Source organism: Taudactylus pleione, unplaced genomic scaffold (assembly GCF_031769625.1).
Source record: "Taudactylus pleione unplaced genomic scaffold, aTauple2 ptg001449l, whole genome shotgun sequence".
In the NCBI taxonomy this organism is placed as follows: Eukaryota; Metazoa; Chordata; class Amphibia; order Anura; family Myobatrachidae; genus Taudactylus; species Taudactylus pleione.
The window spans coordinates 119,467-137,650 of NW_028285848.1; the positions used below are offsets into that span (position 1 = coordinate 119,467).

General features: G+C 48.2%; 1 protein-coding gene across 1 annotated transcript in view; it reads right to left on the minus strand.

Moving 5' to 3' along the window:
• The window catches only part of STARD10 (StAR related lipid transfer domain containing 10), a 92,576-nt gene extending 76,255 nt beyond the window's left edge, over positions 1–16,321 (minus strand). The window contains exon 1 of the mRNA XM_088463782.1: positions 15,928–16,321. Within this exon, the coding sequence (XP_088319908.1) occupies positions 15,928–16,086 (159 nt within the window). The 5' untranslated portion in view covers positions 16,087–16,321. The remainder of the gene's footprint in view (positions 1–15,927) is intronic.
• Between the last annotated feature and the right edge of the window lie 1,863 nt (positions 16,322–18,184).

The window sequence follows — 18,184 nt, forward strand, 5'->3', positions numbered from 1 at the left end:
ATTACCGTTTCTCTGTGTACCAGTAGGGGACCAGTACACTCCCACTATGGGGGACCCCTCCTGTGAGTGGGTGTGGGGATATTCTTTAGAAATACCTTAACTATAGGTCTGTACCCAGAGCACTATGGACCTCATTCAGAGTCGGTCGTTGCGGCCGCATGGTCGTAGGGGAAAGGGGCCGGATATGCAAATGAAGCGATCACAAGTTGCGGTCCTAAGATGAGATCGTTAGCTGAACGACCGAGGGTAAGAAGCGGTCGTAAGACTAAAGCACGCCCCCTTCTCGATCACAACACACGTCATCTCCTGGGATATAATGATTAATCGCGACCATCGGGAACCATCGGAGCTGGTCGTAGAGCTTAAGGTTGACCATATCCTCTCTTAAGCACTACGATCAGGTCAGTGTACAAACCTCCCATGTCACATGTGCCATGACACTACTTTGTTAATTATGCACTCCCATTAAACGCCGTTCGCATAATTAGGCACGCCTGCGTTCGGATCTCCACTCCCCCGTTTTCAAGCACCTTCCCCTGTTACCACCCACAAACGCCTCATTCTGTCACTCAAACTAACGACCTGGCTGTGTTCAAGGAGAGAGAAATTTCTGATCGTAACAGCTAGTTTGTGCACGCGCATTGCGAACTTTACGCATGCGCAGTTTAGCGAACATCGGCTGTGTACGACCGTGCGGCCGCAACGACCGACTCTGAATGAGGTACTATATCCCCCCATGAATAATAGTAACAATGTCTCATATAGTATGCCTTCTGGAGGCTATAATGGTCAGTGCACTATGTGGGTGCAGCGCATGGGATGGCGTCCCGCCTAATGCTGATCTCGCTTACTGGTATGTGTCTCCACTTCCATGGTGTGTAAATACTAAGCTTGCCCAGTTTGGTTGTTATTGGGTGCCGGTGACACGCTACTGCGTGCCGGCTCAGCTTCCGTGCCCAGTGCGATTCTGCTGCCCAGTCGGTATTATCTCCCCGTCCTGCCTAATTCACTAGGAAGTGGCCAGGATGCAGGAGCTCCACCCTCTCTTAGGGGGTCCAGGGAATTACCCGACAAATCGGGAGTCTCCCGTATGATCTGGAGGCACAGTGGAGGAAGCCATTTTGTGGGCTACAACAACATGTACGACAATGCAGCCTATCCATTCACCAGAGACTGCACGCAACTGAGGGACAGAATGGAGGAAGCCATTTTGTGGGCTACAACAACATGTATAACAATGTAGCCTATTCACTCACAAAGGGTTGCTGCTATTTCCTATGTGGCTAAAGGACCTCTGTGACGTATCCACCACGTGACCGCTGCAGGAGGCTGGACCGCTCCTGCGTTACCATCCACTAGGGCATAGAGGGGGCATAAATATCTGTGGCGAGCGTAGCAAGCCACCGTGCCCGTGGCGAGCGTAGCAAGCCCGCGAGGGGACACTTTTGGTCCCCCGTTAGCATCCCCGCCCCTCCCCCTTTCAGGCCAGGTCACGTGGGTGTGATGTCACAGGTCCATCAGTGCTATTTAGTCTAGACCTAACCATTCACAAAGCAGGGGCAGAACTATGGGAGACAATGGAGGCAGCTGCCGCCGGGCGCCAGCACTGAAGGAACACCTTCTCCATTGCCCACAATATATTCACCCCACTTAGTGCTGTAAATATGTACCTAGATATATAGATAGATATGCATCATACTTATTTTCCCTTTTTTTTTTTTTTTGTTTTTACAGGGGAGGGGGGCACCAAATTATAAGTTGCCTCCGGGCATCTGGGATGAATTTACGCCACTGTCACAAAGGACTGCACACACCTGAGGCAAAGGGTGGAGGAAACCATTTTGTGGGCCACAACAACATGTATGACAACACAGCACCATCCATTCACCAGAGACTGCACGCAACTGAGGGACAGAGCGGAGGAAGCCATTTGGTGGGCTACAACAACATGTATGACAACACGGCCTATGCATTAACTTGAAACACAGCGGAGGAAGATATTTTATAAGCAGATAAAATGAATACTCATAAGGATTGTGTCAGCAAACAATATGGCTGCCCCCGGTGTGTGCCCCCTTCTGCTTCTTTATGATCCAATTGTTGGCTGTCACTCAGGTCCCCTCACAACCTCTTCCCTTTACGGGCGCTGCCTGGTCAGGCCATGCTGTGCCAGTGCCATGCTGGGAGAGCCCCTGCACACACACGGATAATGATTAGCTTGTTAACGTCTTTATAAGCTTGTTTTCCATTCCGCCAGCAGGAATTGAGCCTGTAATGCCGTGGGTGAATCATCCGCAGCACAGGGGGCTAATCTGTGACTGGCTCTCTCCCATACACTCACCCTACGTAACTACAGGATAATTGAATCCCATCTACTCAGATTAAGGACATTGTGATCGTGTGTACTTACAGGAAATCACTTCATTCCTGTGCTCCGTCTATTACACACAACCTCTGGGTCTCACCGCAAGAGGAAAACTGGATGCACTTATATCCAGCACTGGAGAGATAGATATGTATGTATATGGCTGGTGTAATGGTTGACATTACTGCCTTACAGCACCAAATACACACTAGGGTTACGTTTTCTCTCAGGAGCCAATTAACCTACCAGTATATTTTTGGATTGTGGGAGGAAACCGGAGCACCTGGATGAAACCCACGCTAGCATGGGGAGCATATACAAACTCCACACATATAAGGCAGAGATGGGAATCTAACCCTGCGGCCTGCAGCATTACTTATCGCTAATATCTCCTGTGTTCGGGCTATTTAATATTAGCCTGGATATTCTAATCCTGCACAAAAGGAGCTTGGTAAATAGGTCCCTATGTCACCTTTCAGTACTTGGAGCGATGAAGTTGCCTTAGCACAATGTAACAGGACTGACCATGACATAGGACACAATGAACATGCAGATACTATTCTATCTGTATACTCTACATCACAGGGGGGTGTCACATGATAGATAGATAGATAGATAGATAGATAGATAGATAGATAGATAGATAGATGGGACTATTCTGAATGCACGGTAAGACATCCCTTGCCCTGTCCCCTGACACGTTGTACATCCTTACTGCGGATGCTAGTAACACTTGGAATCACACTGTGAGGGAGGGGCAGGTTTCTATTACTATGTTCTGGAACCGGTCAGTCTTGTCTGATAGCCATAAGGTGTTATTCCTGTCCATCAGCGGTGACGCTGGGGTCACATTACACGTATAGGAACAGGGATCTCTGGTTATCAGACACTAACATGTGAAGTTCTGGGGTTATTAATAGCATTATGGGGCTGATTGCGCGGCCGTCCTTGAGTCTTTTGCCACAGAAGCTGCTACAAGGCCCTTCCCTGGTGTATATCCGTGTGTCCGGGAAACAATCCTATACCAGCATTATACAGCCTTGAATGAAGCAGATTTGCTGGTGTTACAGAAGCAGAGAAGCCCGGGAACCATGGGGGGGAGGGGGGGTTAGATTAGACAGATTCATGTGACTGGTGTCAGTGCAGCTTTCAGATGAGATGATTATACACATCCCTCTCAGTGTCTGCAGGAAATGGAGAGTTATAAAATAAAACCGGTCACATCCAGGGGGGTATATTGCTCTATAATAATTAATCCCTGGTGTATATTCACAGACCCTCCAACATGACCCATTCCATTAGGTACACAATGCTCTGCTCCTGGACTTCCTTCTTCATGTATGATTGCAGACACCTGTGGGGAGACACCTGTCTTAGTAATTACCTAGTTCAGCTCAGGTGACTGCAATCATACATTAGGTGGGAAGACCAGGAGCAGAGTGTTTTGTACCTGATGGAAGGTCTGTAACACAGGTGACTGCAATCATACATTAGGTGGGAAGCAGGGGCATTTCTAGAGAGGAGGGGGCCCGCGTGCAGTCTCCGACACGGGCCCCCTCCTCTCCGCCCGGCAGCGCACTGAGCTGTGCGCGGCCAGCGCCGGACTTATAGACTTGGCACTATAGTGTGCCCAGGGTCTATAATGAATGCACAGGTCACCGGGAAAATGGCCACGGCGGCCATTTTCCTGTACTGCGCATACGATGGGAAAATGGCCCCTGCAGCCATTTTCCAGTAGTTTTACAGCGCCGGACCCTCGCGCCAACGTGGGACTCCGGAAAGGTAAGTAATATTACGGGTGCACAGTGTGCGGCCCCCCCTGGACCCAGGGGCCCGTGTTCCCTGCACACCCTGTACCCATTATAGATACGCCCCTGGTGGGAAATCCAGGAGCAGAGTGTTTGTACCTGATGGAAGGGGTCATGTTGGAGGGTCTGTAGCTCAGGTGTCTGCAATCATACATTACATGGGAAGTCCAGGAGCAGAGTATTCAGCATTAGCAGCATAGACCAAGCCCAGTACCTACTGGAAAACTACAAGTCTCAGCTGACAGGGCTTGCTGGTAATTGTATTTCCACCACAACCAGCGGGGCACAGGTTGCCTGCCTCTCACCTGAACTCATCAGTTTTGTATATACCCAGTATACTACCACCCCCCTTCGCCTTTTCCCTGCCTCCATCTCCTAGCCCACCACACGGGGCCCCTTCTCCATCATCACAGATTGTTATTTTCCAAACATTTCAAGAAAATCCGCCTCCGCAGGTTTCTCTCGCTCCAAAAATATTCCACAATCTGGTATAACGTTATCCCTGACAGCTGCTACTGCCGGGAGCTGTAACCTGCTGAGAGCTGGAGGGTGCAGGAGCTATAGTGCCGCCAAATGTGCTCATCAGGGACAATGCAACCATAGAAACAGCCATATACAGGAGACACTGAGAGCGCATCCTGCCTGTCCTCTCCTGTCTCATCTTCAGCGCCTTCTACATGTATCTTACAGGGGAATTGTCCCTCAAAGCTCTACGTGTACCAACACCATGAGTATATCTAACGGCCATAGCCGCAGGTATCAGGGCCCGGAGACCCCTGGTGTTCATTCAGCCCCATCTCAGGGCTTGCAGGGAACATCTCAGGATACATCCACTGATTGCTGACAGCTGCTATATCATTATATTATTATATTATTATAGTGGGTGTTATACAGCGGGGTGGCTCACCAAAGTATGGGTTCATAGAACATGTGGGTCACTCTCATTAGACCTCCTTCAAACTACCTCTCTCCACTCCATGTTGTAACAAATGAGAATACTGAGATATTAAGGTTCCTTTTTATATCAATCCGCATTTTTAATGCAGATACTATAAAGAATTTTTGCCTAAATGCGTGAGGTAAAATTAAATTTTTCATACAAACTTAGTAACAAGCTCCTGGGGGGGGGGGGGGGCTCCAATAAGAGCCCCTCCCGGAAAAGAGCTGGAATGCAGAATGATTGTGTCAAACTTCTGACAGCGGGTCCTCCACATGTACTGCGCGCGTGCATGGCTGTCGGACAGCGGATGCACCATCGGGGCTGCTTAGTGGTCGGATATGGAGGGACTGCAACAGATATCGTAGATATCTGCAGCGGTTCCACCATCTTTGATCCTGGGGATGCTTAATAATTGTAGGTACCCCCCTCCCGCACAAGTCAGGTTTTTGGGGTTCGCAAAATCCGCAAATATCTTTAATATCCTGAGGGGTCTATTTTTGATCTGTTGCAATTTTTGGCCAGTAATTATCATTCACAAATCAATGCGATAATTAGTGCTTTAACAAAGCTTTGTATCATTGCTGGGACAGCGCTCCGGATTGCCTCCTGTGCGTGCACCTAGTCACGCCGCTTATGTGCGTATATACGTTATACACACAGGATGGGGACCAGAGAACCCCTCCCCGGGTTAGCTAGGAAAGTTTGTTCAGAGATTGTTAAATAGCCTCTGTTCACCGTCCCTTTTAGAGAACTAATGAATGGCAGAGATATCTGTGATATACTTAATAAATAGGCCAGATACGTAACTTTGCCAAAATCCGGAGAAACCTGTTGATTCTGCAGGAATTTTGGCTATAAAATGTTTTATAAATAGATGCCTTAAAATTGGAGCGAACATTATATTTTGCATTGCTCCGTTACTGAAGGACGTCCGCTATACAACGTTTACCAAAGTGGTATTATCTTCAGTCACATGTATTATACACTGAGGAGTTTCATCATGTTGTGATCACTTCCCAACAGGGCCGGCTCCAGGCACACTCCGTGCGTGCGGCCGCACAGGGGCGCAGGGTCCAGCTGCTGAAGATCCCCGGCCTCCACCCACCTGTTTATGTTATTAGTTTATGCTCTGGGGAGGGCGCAGTGATGGGAAGGGCAGAGACACTTAGCACCGGCCCTGCATCTCGATGACGTAAAGACACATTAAGTATTAGCACATAGAGTACAAGTGTGTGACCAGCAACCTCCGACTGCGCAATTCCTTTACAGGCGTCGTACTATATATAGGAACTAGTCTTGTGGCAGTCATAGGTACCAGGTCCACCACTATGAATAACATGTAATCAGCCCATATACCCAGTCCTACATCCGCATACTGCACAAGAGCGGAATAGCAGCCATCTCCTAGACCAGGACCAAGAATCGGTACAGGAACCATCTCCTAGACCGGGGCCAAGAGCAGAATAGAAGCCATCTCCTAGGCCAGTTCCAAGAGCGGAATAGCAGCCATCTCCTAGACCGGGGCCAAGAGCAGAATAGCAGCCATCTCCTAGGCCAGGGCCAAGAGCGGAATAGCAGCCAACTCCTAGGCCAGGGCCAAGAGCAGTACAGAAGCCATCCTATAGGCCTGTGATAGAATAGGAGTTTAGGACCTCATCACAGGTGCCGTAATCGCCCTCCAGTGCCAACGTTTGAGGAACTATTTGAAAAAGCTTAATTTGATAGAAAATCCATTTGCGCAAGAAGTTGAAGAACCGGTTCCACTCCTGTGTAATCCTGCTCGGCCAAAGCACACAAGAGCCAATGACGGAAGACTTTCTCCAAACCCCGCCAGACGCCAGTGATGACTAAATGCAGAGTCAGGTGGAAAATATACAGGAAGACCGTTCCAGGTGACCCTATGTAACTCTTTCATGGCCAGAGAGAGATCCGCACGCTTCCAGTACTACAGACGGTGATACAGGTAGTAACAGAGGTGGCGTCTGCAGACGTTGTAGGGCTGGTGACACGGAGCCAACACCCATTTTATTATGAGTAATGTACAATGATATATAGTACTCATTATAATAAAACACAGGTCGCCCAGTCTGGTTTGTGACATTAAGGGCACCCAATCCACTTTATAATGTGCTTAGTAACACATGAAGAGGGCATCAAAAATAAGGCACATATAGTGGCATAAATGGTGCCACTCACACAACTATAATCTAACATGTTACAATGTAGCACCTACCGTATGACAGACGCTATCAGTACAATAGGTTGTATAAGAAGAGCATGACCCCCACATACACGGGGAGAACATACAAACTCCACATAAGACATAAATGGAGTCAAGCTCATGGCCTCAGCACTGTAAAAAAAAAACAAAAGAAAACAAACAATGCTAACCACAGTGCCACCAAGCCTGTGACTGGCAGAGAATGCTGGGACTTACAGCTGAACACTTGGGAAGCTGCAGGTTAGCGGGGCTTCAGGCGGATTGCGGTGCTGCCTGAGACACAAAGGGGCCCATTTAATCATTGTATTTGGGGATTAAACCTCAAATATACACCTGTTTTTGGGGGTTAACCACAAATATTAAGTTTCTCCCGAATGGATGAAGGAGGGACTGCATTGGAAACACCGGCTGCGATCTCTATTCCCGCTGGCAGCCGCAACCCCCACTGGTTTCTATGGGGGACGCGATGCTGCCACATTTACCAACATCCAGAATGCCATGCATTCCCGATATTGGTCCCCGCAGCTATGGCGTTAGCCGCTGTAGCCTATGGGTTACATCACGCACAATTAGTCGGCAATGGCAGCCGTGTATGTGCGCTCAGCGTGACTGTGAATGCGCAGCAGCCCCATCAGTTCTCCGGGCATGTGCCGGATGTGCTATGATGGCATATTGCAATGTGATCATGGGTGGTAATGTTATGCCCAGATCGCATTGCAATTATTAATAAATGGGGGCCAAAGGCTCGGTCTGGGGGCATTTATCTCCCAGTGAAGTAACGTCTGCCTGGGCTGCAAATGGTTTCTTATAATGGAGGAATGATACAGAGCTGAACTTGTAATCACCCCAGACCTGTAAGTGACCCGTAGATAAAGGCACCAGGGCTGCTGCGGAAATACACACACAGAATATTACCCCGAGCTAGGGCAGAATAATGCTACACACTAACTATATTCTCTTACTGGCTGAATGTGATTGACGGTTCTGTACAATAGGGAGGTTCTGCAGCAGCTGGTCAGTATATATTGGAGATCATTAAAATTGATGCTCAGGTAAAAATGCCTCTTTTTTGCGCACATTAAGCGGGTGAGGCGATCAGTCTACCATCGGCCTTCTGAGTAACTCTATAATCCTGCAGAATGGGCGACGGCACTGAAACGCTGCCAGCACCAGTGAAACTGCGTACAATGACACAGTCGCTGGATTCGACACGCCTATGAAATGGTTTGCGACACGTCCGCGTTTTTATTACCATCCCTACATTACCGCCCATTACCACTCACACACGGTCACTAACCGTTAATCAGTCTGCGTCTAAATCCTCTCAGCGAGGGACATGGCAGAGACAATGGGCAACGTGCGCTGAGCAACTTAGATGCATGGGCTGTAATAAAAACATTGGCCAACTGCGTAATTATCGGCCCAGCGTACAGCTGAATCAGGCCTTATAATATCGGCTATATACACACACACACACATACAGAGTGACAGTAACACACAGGTACACACACACATACAGAGTGACAGTAACACACAGGTACACACATACAGAGTGACAGTAACACACAGGTACACACACACACATACAGAGTGACAGTAACACACAGGTACACACACACACACACACATACAGAGTGACAGTAACACACAGGTACACACACACAGTGACAGTGACACACAGGTACATATACACACACATCAGACACTGCAGTGACAGGATGCATTATTCCGTCACAGCACAAATTGTGTTCTGATGAATGGAATCATTTCTTCTCTACACTAAACCTGAGAAAAATGTTTTCTTACCCTTTTATAGCAGCAGGGTTACCTGGGAATAAACTTGTGATGAAGAAGAGGTGAGAGGTAGGATATGCTCCCACTACCGGCCAGGTATTTTGTAACAAGTGGGACCTCACCTTCCAGGTATTACTAGACACATATTGTAACAAGTGGGATCTCACCTGCCAGGTATTACAAGACACATATTGTAACAAGTGGGATCTCACCCGCCAGGTATTACTAGATACATATTGAAAGAAGTGGGACCTCACCTGCCAGGTATTACTAGACACCTTGTAACAAGTGGGACCTCACCTGCCAGGTATTACTAGACACATATTGTAACAAGTGGGACCTCACCTGCCAGGTATTACTAGACACATATTGTAACAAGTGGGACCTCACCTGCCAGGTATTACTAGACACATATTGTAACAAGTGGGACCTCACCTGCCAGGTATTACTAGACACCTTGTAACAAGTGGGATCTCACCTGCCAGGTATTACTAGACACATATTGTAACAAGTGGGATCTCACCTGCCAGGTATTACTAGATACAAATTGTAACAAGTGGGATCTCACCTGCCAGGTATTACTAGATACAAATTGTAACAAGTGGGATCTCACCTGCCAGGTATTACTATACACATATTGTAACAAGTGGGACCTCACCTGCCAGGTATTACTAGACACCTTGTAACAAGTGGGATCTCACCTGCCAGGTATTACTAGACACCTTGTAACAAGTGGGATCTCACCTGCCAGGTATTATTAGAGACCTTGTAACAAGTGGGATATCACCTGCCAGGTATTACTAGACACCTTGTAACAAGTGGGACCTCACCTGCCAGGTATTACTAGACACATATTGTAACAAGTGGGATCTCACCTGCCAGGTATTACTAGACACATATTGTAACAAGTGGGATCTCACCTGCCAGGTATTACTAGACACATATTGTAACAAGTGGGATCTCACCTGCCAGGTATTACTAGACACATATTGTAACAAGTGGGATCTCACCTGCCAGGTATTACTAGACACATATTGTAACAAGTGGGATCTCACCTGCCAGGTATTACAAGACACATATTGTAACAAGTGGGATCTCACCTGCCAGGTATTACTAGATACATATTGAAAGAAGTGGGACCTCACCTGCCAGGTATTACTAGACACCTTGTAACAAGTGGGACCTCACCTGCCAGGTATTACTAGACACATATTGTAACAAGTGGGACCTCACCTGCCAGGTATTACTAGACACATATTGTAACAAGTGGGACATCACCTGCCAGGTATTACTAGACACCTTGTAACAAGTGGGATCTCACCTGCCAGGTATTACTAGACACATATTGTAACAAGTGGGATCTCACCTGCCAGGTATTACTAGATACAAATTGTAACAAGTGGGATCTCACCTGCCAGGTATTACTAGATACAAATTGTAACAAGTGGGATCTCACCTGCCAGGTATTACTATACACATATTGTAACAAGTGGGACCTCACCTGCCAGGTATTACTAGACACCTTGTAACAAGTGGGATCTCACCTGCCAGGTATTACTAGACACATATTGTAACAAGTGGGATCTCACCTGCCAGGTATTATTAGAGACCTTGTAACAAGTGGGATCTCACCTGCCAGGTATTACTAGACACCTTGTAACAAGTGGGACCTCACCTGCCAGGTATTACTAGACACCTTGTAACAAGTTGGATCTCACCTGCCAGGTATTACTAGACACATATTGTAACAAGTGGGATCTCACCTGCCAGGTATTACTAGACACATATTGTAACAAGTGGGATCTCACCTGCCAGGTATTACTAGACACATATTGTAACAAGTGGGATCTCACCTGCCAGGTATTACAAGACACATATTGTAACAAGTGGGATCTCACCTGCCAGGTATTACTAGATACATATTGAAAGAAGTGGGACCTCACCTGCCAGGTATTACTAGACACCTTGTAACAAGTGGGACCTCACCTGCCAGGTATTACTAGACACATATTGTAACAAGTGGGACCTCACCTGCCAGGTATTACTAGACACATATTGTAACAAGTGGGACATCACCTGCCAGGTATTACTAGACACATATTGTAACAAGTGGGATCTCACCTGCCAGGTATTACTAGACACATATTGTAACAAGTGGGATCTCACCTGCCAGGTATTACTAGATACAAATTGTAACAAGTGGGATCTCACCTGCCAGGTATTACTAGATACAAATTGTAACAAGTGGGATCTCACCTGCCAGGTATTACTATACACATATTGTAACAAGTGGGACCTCACCTGCCAGGTATTACTAGACACCTTGTAACAAGTGGGATCTCACCTGCCAGGTATTACTAGACACATATTGTAACAAGTGGGATCTCACCTGCCAGGTATTATTAGAGACCTTGTAACAAGTGGGATCTCACCTGCCAGGTATTACTAGACACCTTGTAACAAGTGGGACCTCACCTGCCAGGTATTACTAGACACCTTGTAACAAGTGGGATCTCACCTGCCAGGTATTACTAGACACATATTGTAACAAGTGGGATCTCACCTGCCAGGTATTACTAGACACATATTGTAACAAGTGGGATCTCACCTGCCAGGTATTACTAGACACATATTGTAACAAGTGGGATCTCACCTGCCAGGTATTACTAGACACATATTGTAACAAGTGGGATCTCACCTGCCAGGTATTACTAGACACATATTGTAACAAGTGGGATCTCACCTGCCAGGTATTACTAGATACATATTGTAACAAGTGGGATCTCACCTGCCAGGTATTACTATACATATTGTAACAAGTGGGACCTCACCTGCCAGGTGTTACTAGACACCTTGTAACAAGTGGGACCTCACCTGCCAGGTATAACTAAACACCTTGTAACAAGTGGGACCTCACCTGCCAGGTATTACTAGACACATATTGTAACAAGTGGGATCTCACCTGCCAGGTATTACTAGACACATATTGTAACAAGTGGGACCTCACCAGCCAGGTATTACTAGACACATATTGTAAGAAGTGGGACCTCACCTGCCAGGTATTATTAGAGACCTTGTAACAAGTGGGACCTCACCTGCCAGGTATTACTAGACACCTTGTAACAAGTGGGATCTCACCTGCCAGGTATTACTAGACACCTTGTAACAAGTGGGATCTCACCTGCCAGGTATTACTAGACACATATTGTAACAAGTGGGATCTCACCTGCCAGGTATTACTAGAGACCACAGGTTCTCTAATTTGATCCGCAGGACCCCAAATAGTGTATGTTTTCCAAGTGAAATATACAGACTCTCCAACATGACCCCTTCCATCCGGTACACAAAGCTCTGCTCCTGGATTTCTCTCTTAATTGATGATTGCAGTCACCTGTGGTGATACACCTGTCTCATCTATTAACAAGCTCAACACAGGTGTCTGCAATCATCAATTAGGTGGGAAGCCTAAAGCTGGCCACACACTAGACCAACTTACATCCAACCAGCCAACTAGTTGATTGGTTGGAATGAAAATCTGGTAAGGTATGAAAGCAAATGACAATCAGCAATTTGCTCCCAAATGCCGGAAAATGAACAAAAACTGTTGTTTGAACAAATTGTTTAGATCAAACATTTAACAAACTTGTCTGACGACCATTTTCATCTGTTTTCTGGCATTGAGGAGCAAATTGCTGATCATCAGTTACTCCCATACATTACCAGATTCTCATTCCAACCAATCAACAAGTTGGCTGGTTGGATGTAAGTTGGTCTAGTGTGTGGCCAGCTTTAGAGCAGAGTGTTTTGTACAGGATGGAAGGGGACATGTTGGAGGGTAGGAAATAATTAGCTCCACCTGTGGATCTCTTAAAATGTGTCAGTGAGTAATAAATACACCTGTGTACCTGCTGGGTGACCTGTGTGTGATCCTGAGGACCAAGCTTGAGAACCACTGCTAGAGACATTATAGCAAGTGGGATCTCAGAGCAGTCAGTAATAAATACTGTAGTACATAGTAACCAGTGGGATGGCACAGCCAGCAATAGATACACTGTAACCAGCGGGATGGCACAGCTGGCCAGTAATAGATACACTGTAACCAGCGGGATGGCACAGCCGGCCAATAATAGATGCAATGTAACCAGTGGAATGGCACAGCCGGCCAGTAATAGATACATAGTAACCAGTGGGATGGCACAGCCGGCCAGTAATAGATACATAGTAACCAGTGGGATGGCACAGCCGGCCAGTAATAGATACACTGTAACCAGTGGGATGGCACAGCCGGCCAGTAATAGATACATAGTAACCAGTGGGATGGCACAGCCGGCCAGTAATAGATACACTGTAACCAGTGGGATGGCACAGCCGGCCAGTAATAGATACATAGTAACCAGTGGGATGGCACAGCCGGCCAGTAATAGATACACTGTAACCAGTGGGATGGCACAGCCGGCCAGTAATAGATACACAGTAACCAGTGGGATGGCACAGCCGGCCAGTAATAGATACACAGTAACCAGTGGGATGGCACAGCCGGCCAGTAATAGATACACAGTAACCAGTGGGATGGCACAGCCGGCCAGTAATAGATACAATGTAACCAGTGGGATGGCACAGCCGGCCAGTAATAGATACAATGTAACCAGTGGGATGGCACAGCCGGCCAGTAATAGATACATAGTAACCAGTGGGATGGCACAGCCGGCCAGTAATAGATACATAGTAACCAGTGGGATGGCACAGCCGGCCAGTAATAGATACATAGTAACCAGTGGGATGGCACAGCCGGCCAGTAATAGATACATAGTAACCAGTGGGATGGCACAGCCGGCCAGTAATAGATACAATGTAACCAGTGGGATGGCACAGCCGGCCAGTAATATACACTGTAACCAGTGGGATGGCACAGCCGGCCAGTAATAGATACAATGTAACCAGTGGGATGGCACAGCCGGCCAGTAATAGATACAATGTAACCAGTGGGATGGCACAGCCGGCCAGTAATAGATACATAGTAACCAGTGGGATGGCACAGCCGGCCAGTAATAGATACATAGTAACCAGTGGGATGGCACAGCCGGCCAGTAATAGATACATAGTAACCAGTGGGATGGCACAGCCGGCCAGTAATAGATACATAGTAACCAGTGGGATGGCACAGCCGGCCAGTAATAGATACAATGTAACCAGTGGGATGGCACAGCCGGCCAGTAATATACACTGTAACCAGTGGGATGGCACAGCCGGCCAGTAATAGATACAATGTAACCAGTGGGATGGCACAGCCGGCCAGTAATAGATACAATGTAACCAGTGGGATGGCACAGCCGGCCAGTAATAGATACAATGTAACCAGTGGGATGGCACAGCCGGCCAGTAATAGATACATAGTAACCAGTGGGATGGCACAGCCGGCCAGTAATAGATACATAGTAACCAGTGGGATGGCACAGCCGGCCAGTAATAGATACATAGTAACCAGTGGGATGGCACAGCCGGCCAGTAATAGATACATAGTAACCAGTGGGATGGCACAGCCGGCCAGTAATAGATACATAGTAACCAGTGGGATGGCACAGCCGGCCAGTAATAGATACAATGTAACCAGTGGGATGGCACAGCCGGCCAGTAATATACACTGTAACCAGTGGGATGGCACAGCCGGCCAGTAATAGATACAATGTAACCAGTGGGATGGCACAGCCGGCCAGTAATAGATACAATGTAACCAGTGGGATGGCACAGCCGGCCAGTAATAGATACATAGTAACCAGTGGGATGGCACAGCCGGCCAGTAATAGATACATAGTAACCAGTGGGATGGCACAGCCGGCCAGTAATAGATACATAGTAACCAGTGGGATGGCACAGCCGGCCAGTAATAGATACATAGTAACCAGTGGGATGGCACAGCCGGCCAGTAATAGATACAATGTAACCAGTGGGATGGCACAGCCGGCCAGTAATATACACTGTAACCAGTGGGATGGCACAGCCGGCCAGTAATAGATACAATGTAACCAGTGGGATGGCACAGCCGGCCAGTAATAGATACAATGTAACCAGTGGGATGGCACAGCCGGCCAGTAATAGATACAATGTAACCAGTGGGATGGCACAGCCGGCCAGTAATAGATACATAGTAACCAGTGGGATGGCACAGCCGGCCAGTAATAGATACATAGTAACCAGTGGGATGGCACAGCCGGCCAGTAATAGATACATAGTAACCAGTGGGATGGCACAGCCGGCCAGTAATAGATACAATGTAACCAGTGGGATGGCACAGCCGGCCAGTAATAGATACATAGTAACCAGTGGGATGGCACAGCCGGCCAGTAATAGATACATAGTAACCAGTGGGATGGCACAGCCGGCCAGTAATAGATACATAGTAACCAGTGGGATGGCACAGCCGGCCAGTAATAGATACATAGTAACCAGTGGGATGGCACAGCCGGCCAGTAATAGATACATAGTAACCAGTGGGATGGCACAGCCGGCCAGTAATAGATACAATGTAACCAGTGGGATGGCACAGCCGGCCAGTAATAGATACAATGTAACCAGTGGGATGGCACAGCCGGCCAGTAATAGATACACTGTAACCAGTGGGATGGCACAGCCGGCCAGTAATAGATACACTGTAACCAGTGGGATGGCACAGCCGGCCAGTAATAGATACACTGTAACCAGTGGGATGGCACAGCCGGCCAGTAATAGATACAATGTAACCAGTGGGATGGCACAGCCGGCCAGTAATAGATACAATGTAACCAGTGGGTTCTGTCCTCACCTTGATCTTGTGCAGAGCCCTCTCCTCCTCCAGGATCTGCACCCACACTGTGATCCCAGACTTGTTGTAAGTCAGCGTCCAGCCGGATTCTGAGTGACACTCGCTCCTGAAGTTCTGAAAGTCCCGGTCATCTGGGATTTGGACGCTGTCCCTGGACATGATGGAGCAGAGGTGGCTCGGAGGGGCCCCTGGCAGACAGATCTGGCTCTTCTCTCACACTCTCCTCCCCACCAGCTCGTCCATATGTCAGCAGCAATGCTCTGAGCCAGCCCTGGGCAGCGGATCCGGTTCTACCAGCCAGACAGGTGCAGCCCTGATACCAGAGAGAGTGTGCTGAGCAGGCAGCAGGTCCTGTGCTGCTGCCTGTGAGACATCGCTCTGTGTACACAGTGCCCCCCCCTCCCACACTGCTCACACCCCCCTGTCACATCTGGCGGCCTCTGGGTCCTAGGCACTGCCAGCTTCTCTCATTGCATTCTGTACTGGGAACAGGCTCTATGCAGCGATGGGGGCAGTGTGCAGCTGTGCATGTGCTTCTATTGCCTCCTACCCTATGTTGTATTTATGCTTTCATTAGATCTCATCCCAGGTATGTACTACTACTATCTATAACATACATTTATATCGCTCCCTTGTATTTTACACTGCAGGGGATACAGCAGGGGTTCCCAACCACGGTTCTCAAGGGACACTAACAGTCCAGGTTTTAAGGATAGCATACTTGAGCACAAGTGTGTTAATCAGAACTGCAGTTATTTTGATTTTACCACCTGTGCTCAGGCATGGATATCATTAGTGTGCCTTGAGGACCGAGGTTGGGTACCCCTGGGATACAGAAATGCAGCACTGGCCCATTTGTTACTGCCCAGCCTCCCTAATAGCCAAAGAGGAACATTTATCTAAAGAGTTTTGCGTGAAATCCCCCGAAAAAAGGGGTTTTGTGTGTACAGTATCTGCACAATGATGTCTCCCCAGGATGTACAGTATCTGCACAATGACGTCTCCCCAGGACGTACAGTATCCGCACAATGACGTCTCCCCAGGATGTACAGTATATGCACAATTGCGTCTCCCCGGGATGTACAGTATCCGCACAATGACGTCTCCTCGGGACGTACAGTATCTGCACAATGACGTCTCCCCAGGACGTACAGTATCTGCACAATGACGTCTCCCCGGGACGTACGGTATATGCACAATGACGTCTCCCCGGGACGTACAGTATCCGCACAATGACGTCTCCCCAGGACGTACAGTATCCGCACAATGACGTCTCCCCAGGACGTACAGTATCCGCACAATGACGTCTCCCCAGGATGTACAGTATCCGCACAATGACGTCTCCCAAGGACGTACAGTATCTGCACAATGACGTCTCCCCAGGATGTACAGTATCCGCACAATGACGTCTCCCCGGGATGTACGGCATATGCACAATACAGTACCCGCACAATGACGTCTCCCCAGGACGTACAGTATCCGCACAATGACGTCTCCCCAGGACGTGCAGTATCCGCACAATGACGTCTCCTCGGGATGTACAGTATCCGCACAATGACGTCTCCTCGGGACGTACAGTATCTGCACAATGACGTCTCCCCAGGACGTACAGTATCCGCACAATGACGTCTCCCCAGGACGTACAGTATATGCACAATTGCGTCTCCCCGGGATGTACAGTATCCGCACAATGACGTCTCCTCGGGACGTACAGTATCTGCACAATGACGTCTCCCCGGGACGTACAGTATCTGCACAATGACGTCTCCCCGGGACGTACGGTATATGCACAATGACGTCTCCCCGGGACGTACAGTATCCGCACAATGACGTCTCCCCGGGACGTACAGTATCCGCACAATGACGTCTCCCCAGGACGTACAGTATCCGCACAATGACGTCTCCCCAGGATGTACAGTATCCGCACAATGACGTCTCCCAAGGACGTACAGTATCTGCACAATGACGTCTCCCCAGGATGTACAGTATCCGCACAATGACGTCTCCCCGGGATGTACGGCATATGCACAATACAGTACCCGCACAATGACGTCTCCCCAGGACGTACAGTATCCGCACAATGACGTCTCCCCAGGACGTGCAGTATCCGCACAATGACATCTCCCCAGGATGTGCAGTATCCGCACAATGACATCTCCCCGGGATGTACAGTATATGCACAATGACGTCTACCCAGGACATACAGTATCCGCACAATGACATCTCCCCAGGATGTATGGTATCCGCACAATGACGT